This window comes from Astyanax mexicanus, chromosome 20, assembly GCF_023375975.1.
Source record: "Astyanax mexicanus isolate ESR-SI-001 chromosome 20, AstMex3_surface, whole genome shotgun sequence".
Lineage (NCBI taxonomy): Eukaryota > Metazoa > Chordata > Actinopteri > Characiformes > Acestrorhamphidae > Astyanax > Astyanax mexicanus.
In genome coordinates, this window is record NC_064427.1 from 13,903,108 (window position 1) to 13,921,454 (window position 18,347).

General features: G+C 39.1%; 1 protein-coding gene across 2 annotated transcripts in view; it reads right to left on the minus strand.

Annotated features, from left to right (window-relative positions):
* Positions 1 to 13,944: 13,944 nt before the first annotated feature.
* med13a (mediator complex subunit 13a) overlaps positions 13,945 to 18,347 on the minus strand; it is a 125,919-nt gene continuing 121,516 nt past the window's right edge. For both annotated transcript variants that reach the window (XM_022681066.2, XM_022681065.2), the window contains exon 30: positions 13,945 to 15,041. In XM_022681066.2, the coding sequence (XP_022536787.2) occupies positions 14,909 to 15,041 (133 nt within the window). In that variant the 3' untranslated portion in view covers positions 13,945 to 14,908. The remainder of the gene's footprint in view (positions 15,042 to 18,347) is intronic.

Below are 18,347 nucleotides of genomic sequence, written 5' to 3' on the forward strand. Positions count from 1 at the left end.
TGAATAATTATTCATTGACATGCACTCTTTTGGGTCTATTCCAGAGCAGTGTCATCAAAGCAAATAATTTAAGCTAAACTCAGTGGGAGAGAAGGGGTGATACTGATGGTAATAAGGAAAATCTGTATACAATAATAATAAATAATAAACTATGGATACTCGGTGCCTTGCACAGGCTTTCACGGTAAACACCAGAGTGTGAGTTTCTGACAGTGTGACATACCTGGGTTTGTGCTCCCTAACTGTGCCCTGCAGGAACACTACGGCACTGAATGTTGATTAAACAGTGCTGCTACGCTGTGTGTGGTTCAGTGGGCTAGGCTGGTTAGCCAAAGACGGGTAAGATCCCAACGTATTACACAGGGACAACCTAAGGCAGGCACAGTCTCGATCTGACCACCACATGCATTTTAACAGAAAACGGAGAAACATCGTGGAAGGGAAGCGCAGCCCAGGGGGAGTGAGTGGATGAATGAAGTGATGGGGTGTGTGTCAGTGGAGGCCTGGGCAGGGTAGACCAGCCCAAATGGACAGTAAGAGGGTGAAGCAATTTTGTGTTAAGAGGTAAATAGATGATCATTATTGCCACCATTATTTGCCCAATAATTATTTTATAGATATAGAGCATTTAAAAAAAAAAAAACTTTTAGCTTGTTTATCTTTTTAAAGTTTGGTTTTAAAACAACCTCTAGACAGATGAGCAATTACTTTCAGCAATATTGTAACAGTCTTAACTTTAAGACACACTCAATCCTAAATTAAAAAGAAGAAATAAGAAACTTAGAAATCACAAAATTGAACTCTCACTATTCAACATGTGAGCCACTTTTTGAGCAAGGGAAACAGTAAGTGAGATTTGAAAAATTGTTTAAGGAAATAGATGTATTGTTGATAATTGTGAAAAGCAATCTGCTTGGCATTGTATATGCATAAATACATATTGAAAATATTGAAAATTAAATGAAAAGCATTGTTTGGATTTTATTTGCTAAAATAACGTGGACAAAGCAAAGCATAACATCTGTGTTTATTAATATTGATAATATTATTGTTTGTAATGGAACGATTGATACAGAGAAAAATAATCACGTTCCACTTATCCCAATTCTTAAAGCACTAAATAAAATCAACTAAATCTAGAAATCAAGGCTTTATAAAAATCTTGGGAACTGAATAAAGTCAGAATCATAATTTCTTAGTAAAATAGCACACCGCAGAAAATTAAAGTGGCAGGTAAAATAATATAGCCACAAGCGGTGATTCTAAAGTCCAAGCAAAAGTAACCCAAGAAAGCCCAGTACATCAACATGGACCCATTCCTGACACAGAAGCCACATTATGTGTAGTTTGTGCAGAGTTTACAACTTTGGGCCCTGATATTCTATCAATCAGTATGGAGATGAATGGGAGAATAGAGCAGCTGATCATCAAAAGTTTGCATGGAGCAATAATAATAAATATGATTCAGATATATTTGTTTGTTCCTTATTTATTATCTATGTAGTATTATCAATACAATATAAGAAGATATGCAGGAAGCATTCAGTGGTAGGTTTAACAGCAGGTGCGGTTAAAGCAGCAGCTTTGGGCTGTGAGGCAGTAAAATATGGTCTGTACAATGATACTGCAGAGTTGAGGTGTGTGATCTTTAGCTTAGTTAGTGTTTGTGAGAGTGGAAGTGTATGAGCGTGTGTGCATGCATGAGAAATAGTGTGTGTCTAGTGGTAAACTAGGTGGTGAAAATTGGAAGTGTTTGTAAAAGCTAATTTGGCTATAAGAGATTAGTTATAGCCATGGGGAAGCAGTTACACTAAAAGGGAAAGGGATGTGAACAAAAGGAAGGTAAAAGCCAGTAATTAATGGTGATGATAATTAAATGTTGCAATTTAAAATTGAAAATTACTAAATGTTACAGATTGAACACACTTTTGACATTAAAGATCATGATTGAGTATAACTGAAAATCAGGACAACTGAAGAAGGTAAGAAAACAAAAATTGGGCTGAAATCTGTGCACAGACAAAATTTAAATATGAAATAGTTAACTTCCAAGGGGAAATTAGAGCTCAAGTTAAGTGTGATAAATGTATTTTAACCATGTATTTTAACTTGCAGGAAGGAGACACGGAGGACGCCTTAAAAGACTTCCAAAATGAATAGAGAACCTTAAACATGATTATAATGAATATAAAAGTCTCGTTTCAGATCTGTTTACACAGGGGGAGAAGGAGAACGTGGTGCAAAGGTGGACCAGTCCAGACACAGAGTGAGGGTTCCTCCGCCATTGCGCACGAAAGGGGAACGAGTATGGCTGGATTGAGCCTTTCCAGGTGACTGAGAGAACAACGTACGCAGATCAACTGATAGGCGAGGGTTCTACAGCTGTGCAACAACAGAGATCGCTTAGAGAGCCAGAGGGAGGGGTAGCTGAATCCCCCTCAGCAGCAGACAGCACACAGCAGGGGCCGTCAGTGCCTGGCTGTGACCGAGGAGAGGAAGTGAGGGAGTAACTCATTCAGCAACGTTTCGATTGCGTCAAAGTACACTACATACAGAGACTCTTAAACACATCTCATTAAAGAACACACATAGTCTTACCACACACCAACTCATATTTTTCATTGACTGATATTGCAGACATCAAGAGCCAGAATAAAGCTCTTCGTACGTGGGGCTGAGGTAGTTTACCTTCAGAACCCTGAAGCAAGAAGAAAGAAGAAAAGAACAACACGCATTGTAACTTTAACATTTACACATATAGGGTTATAGACTGTGATTTGCTAAATTAGGGGGGGATGACTTTAAGGCAATGATGTCACTTCCTCCTTTGATAGGGTTCGAATTATTGGCCGCCTGGGGCAGGGGGGTCGTGGGAGAATTTTTTCCTGTTAAAATTGGTTGGAAGGCTGCCAGGACAGGTTTTCGCTCCCACCATTAGTAAAATGTTCACACATATGTTTATCAAGTGTTGAACATATGTAAATACATATTTGGAGGAATTACGATGTGTTGACGTATCTGGTTGATACGTCAAAAAAAAAAAAAAAGCGGGAATTGAAGAGTAACTGTTTATTATATTTTGGGTGTATTGACAAATATCTTTCAGTTATGATTACTTATTTGACCATCACTGAAGGACACACGGACATATATCATTGTAATCAGCATTTATTTTTTGAAAATGTTTCCTTATTGTATAATCAAAATGAAAATTTGATTAAAAGGGGGGAAATGTGAGGGGAAATCAACATTTACTTCATGTATTCATAATCAATTACACTGATTATTCATTCAATCAGTATTATTACTCCCTGTAACAGAGTTGATTACTGTATTCTTGTATTACACTATATTCTTGTATTTTATCATTGAGTGTTATGTGAACTTGTATTCTCTGCTCCTGTGACAAGGCTCAGACTTGAGGGGCAAAGGAAAGAAAGTCGAGGTCTGCCTGGAGACGAGCGGGTCATAGCAAATGGAGCTTTCTGATTTATGAATTATTCTTGACTTTTGCTTATACGTGCGTTTTCGGTTCCTCTTTTCAAGAGAACATCTATTCAGCATCCTTCCTCCTCTGTGTCCCAATCTTTTGTTCCAAAACAGATCACGAGGGAATTGCCTCATGCAATGCCGGTCAAGACAGACTTGGGGCTTTTTCCGATTTTCCTGAATACTTTCATCTTCATTCATTTGCTTTGCTGTATTTTTCTTTTGCAACTTCAAAATAAAAACCTTTTCTTTTTGGCATCCCGGGTCGTTGACTGTCATTTGTCGATTTCCACGACACTTCCCTGCTTCCCAAAGAACACATGGCGATATTCCAGGCAGGTCATTATGTTCTAAATATATAGCCCACTCTTTTTTGAAGTAACTAATGAAATCTTGTTCGTTAAGTAATGATGTATTAATTCTCCAGTTCCTAGCTGGTGGTATAACTCTTTTCTGTGTCAAAGACATAGACACCGGTGCGTGATCGCTAATAATGATAGGGTGAATTTGAGTGTCTGTGATTTCCCTCAACATAGAGCTGCTAACTAAAAAGTAATCTAAGCGAGAGTGAGATTTATGTACATGTGAGAAAAAACTATACTCTCTCAGAGTGGGGTGATGTGAACGCCAAGCATCGCATAGACCAAAATCCTTCATGTACTGTTTAAGAATGTCTGCAGACTGCCAGTTCCTTTGACTCACTGCTGTACTGAGCCTGTCAATCTCTTCATTAAGTACCAAGTTGAAGTCTCCTCCCATCACCAGTGTGGTGTCAGAGTGATCAGAAAGTAAAGTGAAAAAGGTATGAAAGAAGGAGGGGTCATCAACATTTGGCGCATATATACTAGTAATGCAAAAATTAATATTTTGAATAGATAAATTAAGTATTATAAATCTGCCTTCTGGGTCTGATATAGTGTTTCTGATGGTGAAGTTTAACTTTTTGTTAATCAATATAGCTACACCTCTTTGTTTGGAGTTATAACAGGCTGAGTATGTGTGAGGAAACTGTGGAAAAGAGAATGTTTGCGCAGATGTTTTAGATACATGTGTCTCCTGTAGAAACACAATGTCAGCCTTTAAATCATTTAACCGATGGGCAATTTTTACCCTCTTTTCCCCCGAACCAGCTCCACGTACATTCCATGAGACAAACCTCAGCATGCTCATATTTGAGTTACCTGGGAAAGTCACGTGTGCTCACTAACGGTGTGTGTGTGTGTGTGTGCTCTCGCATGTAACCTGTATGACTGTGTGCTCGTGTGGTAAACATGTTGGGTGCAAAAAAAAAAACAATGAGTGCTTAACATGGTAACAGTCTGCTATACTGATTGACCCGGCATTAATAGTTATAAACAGACATGTCTAATGAGCTTTTAGCGGAGAAGGAGTGAAAGAGTCAGAACAGACGTGTTTGTATACAGATCACCTGGTCAGTATAGCCATGGCGTGGTTTTCTGGTGATGACAGCCCGAGAACCTTCCTGGATGTATTTTTTTCGGATAGGGAACAGAACTTTGCGTCGCTCCAGGATTTCTTTGGGAAACTGGTCGTTAACGCTGAAGTCCGTTCCCCGCGGCTCTTCACCAGTTCCTTCTGTTTGAAGTGTTCAAACTTAGCCACGATGGGTCTGGATCGGTGTCCTCCGGGTCGTTTAGTTCCTATGCGGTGAACGCGAGCAAAGGTGATGGTCTTCACGGTGTCCTCCGGAAGCTTCAGGTAAGTCTGTATGAACTCCTTCACTGTTGTCTCCGGGTTTTCCTCTTGCTTCTCTGGTAATCCAGAAAACACGAGGTTGTCTCTCATGCCGCGGGCCTGGAGCTCGAGGACGGTCTCTTTTATTTTTTTATTTTCCTCTGAGAGCTGGGTCATTCCCTTAGTGAGGGAGTTCACCGACTCTCTGAGGGCAGTGTTTTCCGCAGCGAGTGTTTCCACCTGCTGCTGGCTGAACTCCACAGACTCCCGGAATGCCTGAAACTCCTTATGGAGAATTTCCAGAATGGAAAGGCGAGCGTCGAAACTGGACAGCTTCTTATCTATGGACTCCAGAATATCCACCATATCGCTGGAATGAGAAGTAGCCCCAGGAGAATCTTCAGGGCGACTCCTCTTGGCGGACGGAGCTCCTTTTTTACCTGAGGGAGTCGGCGTTTTGTCTGGTTTCCCCATGACAACTCGCTCGAAACACTCGTCAATAAAAGTTTGCAGACTGTCCAGGTCCTCTTCGCCGTCCTCCAGTGCGCTTCAGGTAGTTATTATCTAACTAATATAAACTTTATAGCCTTTAAAGCTGTCTAAATCTAAGCTGGCTAATTAATCTATACAGCTAGTGTTTAGCAATCACTGCCTCGCTGCCTTGCTCAATACTGCCGAGATTCACGTTAAGGTCTCGCGTTACCTCAGCATCTCGCCCTGCTCCGCTATTAAACGGCAACCCACGCAGTAATATTACGACTTTAATCTCGTAATATTACGACTTTAAGATCGTAATATTACGACTTTAAGATCGTAATATTACGACTTTAATATCGTAATATCACGACTTTAATCTCGTATATTACCTCTTTGATCTCGAAATATTACGTCTTTATTGCCCCCAGGTACGGAGAGGTTAACCGTGCAGATCGGTCCGTGTAGATAAAACACCTGAACAGATCTCCTCTCTGAGCTCAGAACGCTAGTTACGAATGGAACTGTGGTTTTATGAATGCTGGATGACCGCCAGAGGGCGGCTTAGCCTAGTGGATATTCCCTTGGGCACAGCAATGGACCGAGCAATTATACCAAAAAAAGCATGTGACCCACCCCTACAAGGGGCCGTCCTACCCACCTATCTTCCTCGGAACAACTTCTCGTGCAAACCGCGGACTGACTGAGTGACGACAGACTCTGGCGGTTATCCAGCATTCATAGAACCACAGTTACATTTGCAATAGCGTTCTATTTCATGCCTCCTGACCGCCAGAGGGCGGCTTACCCTAGTGGATGACGCATACCAACTATGTCATGAGGGCAGCACATCCAATGGCAGATTCTTGGCTGAGAGCATGGATGAGGCCAGATCCATTGGCGCAGCCACATTCAGCCGGTAGAACCTCGAAAAAGTACCGCCCAGGATGTGGAAACTGCACGAGTGGAGTGGTATGTCACAGATGCAGACAATGTGATACCAGCTGCATCATACGCCATCCTGATGACTCTTACCACCCAGTGTGAGAGACCCTGTTTAGAGAGCGGCCCACCCACTGTGCGGCCACCAAAACACACAAAAGTTGATCAGTGGAACGAATAGGTTCCGTAGCTAAAACATATTGCCTGAGTGCATGAACAGGGCACAGAACTGAAGGCTGATCCACAAGCTCATCCTGAAATGCAGACAGAGCAATAGACTGGTTAACAAAAGATGATTCCAGAACCTTTGGCAGAAACACAGGATTAGGCCACAATGTGACACCGGAACAATCAGGCCACCAACATAAACAAGCAGCACTAACTGAAAGTGAATGCAGCTCACTGACACGTCGTGCTGAGGCAACAGCTAAGAGAAAGGCAGTTTTGAGTGAAACCCATTTAACACCCGCTTATGATAGAGGTTCGAAGGGAGCACCCTTTAAGAGGCTTAAAACACAAAGTAAATCCCACTGAGGGCAGCGCGGGGTCCTGATAGGCCTGAGGCGCCTAGCACCCTTAAGAAAGCCACAGATCAGCTTGTGAGAACCCAAGGATGATCCATTAATGTCCACATGACGGGCTGATATGGCAGCGACATAAACTTTCAATGTGGAAGGTGCCTTACCCGCATCAAACAGATGCTGGAGGAAATCCAGCACTACAGGAATATCACAGTGCACAGGAGAAACCCTGAACTTGCGCCAATCAGACAACAGCTTCGAACGGTTATCATATAAGAGACGGGTAGACTGAGCTCTGGCATTCTCCACAGTGTATTTCACAGAGGCAGAACAAGCCATTAGAACATCTGGGGGCTCAGAGGCCACACCCAGAGCTGGAGGCGTTCCGGACACGGGTGCCACAGTCGCCCCCCATCTGTGAGAAAATGTCACTCCTCACAGGAAGTGGCCAGGGCTCGCTGCTGAGTAGGGAGTGAAGCAGAGGAAACCAGTGTCTGGCAGGCCACCGCGGAGCTACCAGCAGGACACTGCTGTGTCTGCACTGTTGAAGTCAGAGCAGGACGCACAAAAGAAGCGGAATTGGGGCAAGGCATATAAAAGGCAGTGTGGCCATTCGTGTGTCAACGCGTCTGTCCCCATCGCTCTCTGTTCGTCCATACGAGAGAACCATCGCTGGCAGTGTGTGGTGGTTGCACTCGCAAAAAGATCGACCGCAGCCACAGCATAAAAATCCCATATTTGACGCACCACATCCGGGTGTAAGCACCAATCGCCCGGGTCCAACCTCTGCCTTGAGAGAAAATCCGCAGTCGGATTAAGGGGCCCATTGGCGTAGGAACCGGGGGGGGGGATGGGTGGGATATGTCCCACCCAATATTTGAAACAGGTGGATTTGTCCCCCCCAAAAATTATACTGTTTCGCTCAGATCAACTGTGCTATAAATGAGGAGACAGACCGGACCAATCACGGAGCCGGGTTCAGGTATTAAGTCCCGCCTCTCAGTAGAAACAGCCAATCAGCTTGCTGGTTTTGCGGCGCGGAGGAGAGGCAGTGAGGTAACGATAGGCTAATCACGTAAACTGTGATGATATGTTTCTGATAGCTGGTTAACAATACACAAACCCACTGTGATTAATAAACTGCAGCGGTGTTAGTGAGTTAGCTTAACTTTGGAATTAGCTAGATTTGAAGTCGAGGTTTAAGAAAAAAAAAAACTATATATGTAATGTTCAACTTGCCCTGTACCTGATCAGCTAATCACTATTACATTTTCAAACTGTTTATTCATTTAGTATTACAGGACTTACTGTGAGCTATAATAAACAAACATTCATTTAGCTAACTAGTTAGCTAGAAGCCAGAGTTTACCTGTTAAAATCCTTTAGCCCCCTATGAAGCCTAAATTAATCATGTATATCCAGCAGTGTATTAGACACATCATACCACCACTTACTTTACTAAATGCCTTTAAAGCAGAGGAAGCTCTAGAATATGTAGAACAGTTTTAATATGCAGTAGAATATGCAGGAACTGGGTTGAGAAACTCTGCTGTAACGTGACTTCTGTTCATTTGTAGTTCACAGTAAGACCACATATCCTGACATTTATAAAAATCTCTATGAAACATAAAATGACACCATCTTAAGAAGAGCTCTCAGTAGAAAAAAAAAAAGCGCAGGACCCAAAGTTTTTTTTAAAAGAGTGGAGAAAATGTTTATATAAAGAATTGACATGCCAATACATAATAATAATATTAATGATAATAATAACCAAATCTGTTATATTATTTTAAATATTAGGTGATAACTGATCATTTTTTCATATGTATATAATTCAGACATTGCATGCATACTTTTTTCTAACAACAGTAACTGTAACATGGAGTAACATGTTTAGGTTGTAAAATCACCTTTACTTGGATGTTAACTAATAATAAACAAAAAAACAGAAAAATATGTTTATTTGCGATTAAAAGTAATGTCCACAAATGTTGTTCTAGGAAACTATAGGGTGGGCTTGGGTTCATATTGGCAAATGTGTCCCCCCCCAATATCAAACCTGCTCCTACGCCCTTGGAGGGTCCCAGCAAGATGAATCGCCCGCAGCAATCCCAGCCTGTGATTCGCCCAGGTGAGGATGCTGCGTGCCAGATGCAGAGCAGGCAGGGAACGAGTACAACCTTGGTGGTTAATGTTGTAAACAACTGTCATATTGTCTGAACGAACAAGAACACGACAACCCTGGAGTTGTGGCAGAAAATGCTGGAGTGCCAAATAAACCGCTTTCAGCTCGAGGAGGTTTATGTGGTCCTGGGCTTGGTGAAAACTCCAAGAACACTGCACAGCGCTGCGTTGCCATACAGCACCCCAACCCGTGAGAGATGCGTCGGTGGTGATTATCTCCCGACGTGATGCCACGACCCCCAGCGGTACCCCCGCCATGAGAAAAGAGCGGCGCCTCCACGGGGCGAGAGCCTCCTCGCACCCCTGAACGATCAGCACCAGCCTGTGTTTGTGACGGATCGGATCGAGCCCCAAATGATTCATTTAGATCTGAAACGGTCGCAGTTCCAGCAAACCGAGCGGAAAAATGCACACAGCCGCTGTGAACATTCCCAGCAGACGTAACAGGTGACTGTAGCGGACGCAGCGGCTCATGTGAACTCTGGAGGGTAATCCCAGAATACTCACCACGCGCTGTGTCGTCAGAGATGCTTTCATGGCTCGCGAGTCTAAGTTCATGCCTATGAACTGAACAGACTGACTCGGGCAGAGGGAGCTTTTCTCCAGGTTGATGGAAAGCCCCAGCCCTGCTACGTTAGATCGCAACACCTTGAGATCCGCCAGCGCTCGCTCCCGCGAATGTGAACAGATCAGACAGTCGTCCAGGTACGGCAAGATCTTCATTCCAGCGCGATTCAGCGGAGATAACGCCGCCGCCATGCATCTGGTAAATATGGAGTCAAAAAAGGGTCATAAAGATTTTGAGTTTGTAAAACAGAAGTCACAAATGTACTGAAACTTGTAACTGCGTTTAAACAACTGCATGCACAAAAATCCAAATCCACAAATTAACTGGAATGTGCAAACTTGAAACAGAAAGTAATATTAATAATAATTCAAATGTACGAATGTGAAAAAAATATTTTAATTATATATAAATATATATTTTTTAATTTGTAAATCCAATCTCTTGAATGTGTGAATCAGTACTGCTCAAATGGCTTAAGCTGGGTCAGACCAAAAATCACATGGAATTTGTGAGGTTGTAAATGTGACAGTGGGTGTTTTTCACTGTGGAGCTAAAAATCCTCTCATTCATCTTCTCTGCTGCGTGTGCGAAGCTCTAGCTGCAGTTGCGAATTTTGACCCTGTTTTGACGCCTGATTGATGGACCAATAGGAAAGCTTTATCCGGACCAATCAGATTACGGGGTTTGTTTAACCAATCAGAACAATGGGTGGGTCTCTGCAGGTCGGAGTACTGGGCGTGTCGAAAGGTGTGGGCGTGTCGAAAGTGTGGCCGCCATTTTGGAGTCGGCCACCATGCGCCCCCCAGTGGATCAATTTACACTGAGGAAGGAGTTTAATAAACCGATAATATTCATAACTCTACCATTTTTTCCCCGATTTACACATTACAAATACGTGCTTTCATGCTGAAATACTTTATATTATGTTCTAATAATATGAATTAATTTTATATTTATGTAGATGCACACACTCACACACACACACACACACACACACACACACACACACACACACACACACACACACACACATATATATATATATATATATATATATATATATATATATATATATATATATATATATAAAAATAAATTAATTAATTTATGTACTAATTAATATGCTATACCATATGTCTGTCTTTGATAAAGAGCATAATGTAAAGTATTTCAGCATGAAAGCACATATTTGTAATGTGTGACAGTGTCCTGTATCATTACTACATCTCTGCTGTTTGTAACAAACCAAACCGTGTGTAAATCGGGTAAAAATTGGTAGAGTTATGAATATTATTGTTTTATTAAACTCCTTCCTCAGTGTAAATTAATCCACTGGGGGGCGCATGGTGGCCGACTCCAAAACGTCAGCTCCAATAGACCAATAGACGACCACCTTTCGACACGCCCAGTACTCTGACCTGCAGAGACCCACCCATTGTTCTGATTGGTTAAACAAACCCCGTAATCTGATTGGTCCGGATAAAGCTTTCCTATTGGTCCATCAATCAGGCATCAAAACAGGGTCAAAATTCGCAACTGCAGCTAGAGCTTCGCACCCGCAGCAGAGAAGGTGAATGAGAGGATTTTTAGCTCCACAGTGAAAAACACCCACTGTCACATTTACAACCTCACAAATTCCATGTGATTTTTGGTCTGACCCAGCTTAAGCCATTTGAGCAGTACTGATTCACACATTCAAGAGATTGGATTTACAAATTAAAATATATATATTTATATATAATTAAAATATTTTTTTCACATTCGTACATTTGAATTATTATTAATATTACTTTCTGTTTCAAGTTTGCACATTCCAGTTAATTTGTGGATTTGGATTTTCGTGCATGCAGTTGTTTAAACGCAGTTACAAGTTTCAGTACATTTGTGACTTCTGTTTTACAAACTCAAAATCTTTATGACCCTTTTTTGACTCCATAGGTAAAGACCCTCGGAGCTAGCGAAAGCCCGAACGGAAGAACCCGGTATTGATAATTTCGGTTCTGAAAGGCAAAGCAGAGAAAACGCCCGTGTACAGCAGCGGAGTAAAGTTAGTTTGATATTCGATATTCAGCGGAGATTCGCCTTTCGGCCGTTCTCTTGCTCACAGGCAATGTCCTAAACTCTCCCAAATTACATTTTCCAAACCACAGAAGAACAGAGAACAAACTACAAACGTCAGATTTTCTGAAAACACCCAACCTTTCTGTTTCTCCAAGAATATTTACTGAAAATGGCAGGAATCGCTGCAGCGGGCGCTGAAGCTGTTAAGGGACCGTCTGCAAAGTACGGACCCTGATTAAAAACGTAAACATTCACAGCGCCGTTTAATGCATTTCTACTGTAACACGCCCATATGAAATATAGATAAAACAAAATCATACGTAGTCTTTAGAGACACACCTGAAAAATAACTACAACTTTTATTTTTTAAAAATATGATTTGGTTGATTTTTTAAATAATTTTTTAATAATAAAAATTGCTACTATACTGTACTAATATGAAATATAGAAATAAAATCACTTGTAGTCTTTAGAGACACACCTGATAAACATACTACAACTTTTAATTTTGAAAAATATGACGGTTGATTTTATATTATTTTTTTAATAATAAAAATTGCTACTGTACTGTACTAATATGAAATATAGATATAAAATCACTTGTCTATAAAGATACACATGAATAGACAAGTGATTTTATATCTATATTTCATATGGGCGTTTTAAAGTAAAAAAGTTAACATTAAAAACATAATAAAAAATCAACAGAATCAAGTTTTTCAAAACTAAAGGTTGTAATATGTTTATCTGGTGTGTCTCTGAGGACTACAAGTGATTTTATCTCAGTTACTTTTTTGGAGAAGTAACTAGTAACTATAACTAATTACTTTTTCAAAGTAACGTGCCCAACACTGATTAAGATTAATTACTGGTGACCCGAACAGTAGATCACTGATAAATACAAAAGTTGGGTGGTCTTCTCTTGCTGTGCATTGAGAAACACATTGATTTTTTTTAAACTTTAAAGCACTTTCTGGCCATATGCCACCATACATCACACAAATACTTATTAAAAATAACAAAACTTACCAGACTCGCTCCAGTGACTGGATCACCCTTTTGGAACCGAGAGTTTTTACTTAACAGGGAAAATCTGTTTTTAACTACAGAGCAGGAGTGAGCTAAAATTCACTACAGGAAACTTTAAAACTCAGCTGAATGCTGTCACTCCTTAATTTTATACTCCTGCTCTCTAAACACCTCCATACTGCCTGCCACTGTTTTAGCTGATTTTAGTATTTTTCATGATTCATGATTTTGGTCTTATTTAGTTTGTAGTTAACTTTTTTGACCATTCTTTTTAGCTTATATTGTTTTTCTTAGTTATTGCTTTTTATATTTTATATAAAGTTAGTTTTATTTATCATCAGTTGCCTTTTGATGAATGTTTCATAAATATAACCTTTGATTTTATGATTTCCACTCATTTATTTTAACTGTATTTTTTTTAATATATTTTCTAATATGCACCTGGGTTTAAGGTTTAGTGTCATGGCAATGGCTGTGAATGAATACTCATACACATTATATTAGAATAATCATTTCTGCTAATCCTAACTTAGCTGCTAGTCCTCACAACTCATTTGTAATAACAGAATATTTTCATTAAAAATGAATAAGCCTACTGTTGCTGTACTATGCTTGTTTTATCTAGTTATTTGGTTCTTCCTTGTATACTTTCAGAAACTTACAAATTTCTGTAGTTGATTTAAAAGACTTAAGATATCAAATACTCAATAATTACTGCAGCATATCTCTGTGCACACACATTAGTTATGTTTACAAAAGGCACCCAAATTTGGCCCTCAAAGTCTGCTTTACTCACAAAAGTTAAATGAACTCGATCTATATGCGTTCTTTACCACATGATGGGTATAGTTACATAGCACACCTATCTAAAACTAGCTCAGTTTGAAAACACAGCATATGATCTTTCAGTACAAATCAGGCAAATTTCACATAATGGTCTATCTTTCAAAAAAAAAAAAAAAAAAACAAGCACAGAACAAAAAGAGTTGACTCACTTTATTCCTAAAACAGAAGCTGTGCCAAAACGTAACTGGCACGACATTCATTTATAATTATTTATATATTGCCGTTTTCATGTCTAAATGTGTGGTATAAAATACTATATACGACAATGTACCTCTCTTTAGACACAGTGAACTTCATTGCTGTACAGTCTTTACAGCTATGGCACAGCTGCAACTGTCCATTCACAAAGGAATGGACATAATTTACCCAATCCTTTGATCTCTGTACATCATGACAATACAAATTTGTTATCCCTTACAAAAAATAATACTCTAAAGGCAACCTACAGCAAATTTTATTCTTTTTTTATTTATTAAGATTAGGTATTTTTGTCCAATTATTTGAAAGCAGGGAGGCGATTTAAACCTCCTAGATCTTTTATATATAAAAGAGGTTAAGAAATAAGACAAATTATACATTTAAAAACTTACAATAAATAAGACAAATGCAGGCATTTCATTTAGATGCTAGTGTATCCACATGAAAAAGGGAATTTCAGGTCTTAAAATAAAAAAAATAATTAATTTCCATGTCTTAAAACCACAAATTCAATAATGTTCAGGTTGGTTCAACTCTTTCATTATGAAATCACGGATGTCCCTTTTCCTCCAAAACATTAGACTTCTTCCATATGCAGCAACTAGTGTCATGAAACCAAACAGTACCATGGTAATCACAATGACATCAGAAAGCTAGAACACTTCCTTTTTCTTCTCCTTTCTGGCTCCTCTTTGGCCTCTTCCCCACACAAAAAACTCTTTCTTTGCATTTTGTGACATCAATTAGCTGGTCTATCTCTGTGGTACTATATTGTAAATAGACTGCCACAGCCAAAATGGTTTAAGGTGTCAGACTTTTGGGTTAAGATCCCATTGGAGGTCATTTTCCTCTCTCACCCCTATTCCCTGCTCTGGTAATACTGAGTTCTTGTCAAAAGATGTTACAACATGTTCATGATGAAATTGTAGAGCTGGTTCAGCACCACAAAGTGAATGGGTAGACATGAACGACGGTCTTGTGTTGCAGGGTCACAGGTCAGCCAGGAGAGGGCGTTGTACTGCTCCAAGACAAACCTGATGGTGGGAAAAGATGCTAGTCATTAAATATGTTACAAAACACCTGTTTCTGGCTGTTTTGCAGTCTGCAAAGGCCACTCTTTCAACTACAGGGCAGGGCACAGCTATTTTTCAGGCAGTAATCATTCTCAACATTTTATTTGATTATGTGACAAACATGAAAATCACGAGTTAAATACTTAAACACCGGTTTAAATTGAAAGCAGTAAACGACAATGGTACTGCCCTTGCTCCAATAAGCCAAATGCAGAGATACAGTGCATCTGGAAAGTATTCACAGCGCTTCACTTTTTCCACATTTTGTTACGTTACAGCCTTATTCCAAACTGTATTATATGAATCTCTTTCCTCAAAATTCTACACAAAATACCCCATTATGACCATGTGAAAAAAGTTTTCTTGAGAAAATTTATTAAAATTAAAAAAACAAACAAAAAAAATTTGCTTAATACTTTGTAGAACCACCTTTGGCAGCAACTAAAGCCTCATGTCTTTTTGAATATGATGCCACAAACTTGGCACACCTCTCTTTAGGCAGTTTTGCCCATTCTTCTTTGCAGTACCTCTGAAGCTCCATCAGGTTGGATGGGAGACGTCTGTGCACAGCCATTTTTACATCTCTCCAGAGATGATTTATCGGATAATAAGTCTGGGCTCTGGCTGGGCCACTCCAGGACATTCAGAGTGGTCCTGAAGCCACTCCTTTGAGATCTTGGCTGTGTGCTTCGGATCGTTGTCCTGCTGAAAAATGAACCGTCGCCCCAGTCTGAGGTCAAGAGCGCTCTGGAGCAGGTTTTCATCCAGGATGTCTCTGTACATTGCTGCATCCATCTGTTCCTCTATCCTGACTAGTCTGCCAGTTCCTGCTGCTGAAAAACACCCCCATAGCATGATGCTGCCACCTCCATGCTTGACTGTAGGGATGGTACTGGCCCTGAATTTTGTCTCTCATTGTCTGAGAGTCCTTCAGGTGCCCTTTGGCAAATTCCAGACAGGCTGCCTTGTGCCTTTTACTAAGGAGTGGCCACTCTGCTATACAGGCCTGAGTGGTGGATTGCTGCAGAGATGGGTGTCCTTCTGCAAGGTTCTCCTCTCTCCACAGAGGAACACTGGAGCTCTGACAGAGTGACCATCAGGTCACCTCCCTGACCAAGGCCCTTCTCCCCATCCAATCAACTGGATTTACCACAGGTGGACTTCATTTAACTGTAGAAACATCTCAAGGATGATCAGTGGAAACAGGATACACTCAATTTCGAGCTTCATGGGGAAGGCTGTGAATACTTACGTAAATGAGATTTCTTCGTTTTTTTATTTTTAATAAATTTTCAGAACTCTCAAAAAAAAAATTTCACATGGTCATAATGGGTTATTTTGTGTAATTTTTTTTGGTGAAAGTGATTAATATAATACAATTTGGAATAAGGCTGTACTTGCACTGTACAGTGTGAACAATATACAAATTTCTGAACCACAAATGCACTGTAGATTTGCAACAAACAACTATTCCAATAGTTGAATAACCTTTTGATTACTGAAACAAATAATCAACTCAAACGACTGGCTCTTATGTAACTATCAGCTTTACAATTAAGCGTGAGGTTGTTTAATGACAAACTGAAAATTAGAATTTAATGAGTTTTCTTTCAACATAAAATACATTAATATCTTTTTATCTTTATGTCAAATATTTAAAGCTAAGGATGTGCATGGTAGCAAAGATTAAATATAACAAAACTAAATCATGTTTACATTATTTTTCTGTATTTAAAAAAAAAGAGACAAATAGGGCTGCATCTACTTTTTTTAAACAAATAAACTAAAAATTATCTTTTGTTTAGTCGCTCTTAAAAGGGCTTGTAATTATTGTTAAATTGTAATTGTGATTAAATAAAAAACAATCTCTTAATATTTAAACATTTACTTTCAAATATCATAACTGGGGTTTACAAAAATGTTATTCTATTGAATCTCACAAATGTAGCAGTGATTTATTATTATTAATTGGTTTACATAGTTAAGATTGGTGTCAGACAGTGTTTTTATTTAGTGTTGTGTTTAAACCCAAACCAATAGGTAGTCTATAGATCCCTCTGATCTGATTGAATAACAGCGTAACTTTTCCTTTTACTCAGATTTAGAGCTGGAGGATATTTTAGCAATTTAAGTTTGGTCGATACAAAATAAGTCCTATATCATTATGAACAGTATAAAGTTACCGCCTGTGTTTGTGTTCACACACTGGAACTGCCAGGCTACATAAGCCTATAGTGTCCTGCTCGACATAATGCAGTGAATGATTTGCAGTGCCCTGCAAAAAATGTAACTATATCTCTTAGAAACCCTGGCTAAATTTTCAGTTTGATGTAAACTCACCTAAAAATGAGTAACTAAACTCTTTTTATTTACATTAATAGCTAAAATATGTTGTTCTGTAATAAAATAATAAATAATAAAATATACCAGCCCTGCATAAAATGTTTTAACTGAGATATTTTAAAATATTTTAATAAGAATTTACATAGTAAAGTCTAAATAAAAAAAAATGGATTTCCTTTATTTTTCTTGGTACACATTTTCTACAGTGACTTACTGGCTTAATGCTGGAGTCAAATGGGTTCTGAGTAACATTGAAGTATAAAAAATGTGTTTACATCGATATCAATATAAACACATTTTTTATACTTTTTTTATACTCTGATTTTTATAAATACATATATATTTTTTCCATACCATGCCAGTGTAGTAAATACTATTATATATATATTATTATATATATATATACTATTATATATTTATAATAATATTATATTATTATGCAGTTGAAGTAATCACTAACATTTTTTTTTTAATCTAGTGCAAGAAAATAATTAGACAGTTTACAGGCTCTAATGTTAGTTTCAGTTATTCTCTCATATAAAACAGGGATGGATAAAGTATCGTACATCATTATGCTTTTAACATGAGGCGACGAACACACAATACTTCTGCTGTTTTGCTGCTGTCTTGCTTTTGTTTTATGTGAATTACAGTGTTATTGTTAAAAAAAAAAAAAAGCCTTTTTTTTTTTTTTTTTTACATACTGGGGCATAAGTGTACATAAGTGTGGAGACAGATAGCACTGACATATCTGTACAGTCCCTGACCACCGCATACTTTAATGCCCATATCCACCTCCACTTTGCAAAGCTTACAGAGCACCACACTGTTGAGTCTCTGCAAAATTCTCCCACACTTTAGATACTGGTGGGCAGTTTTTTTTTTGCCACAGTTCCTCAGGAAAATCCACATCTGCTTCCTAAA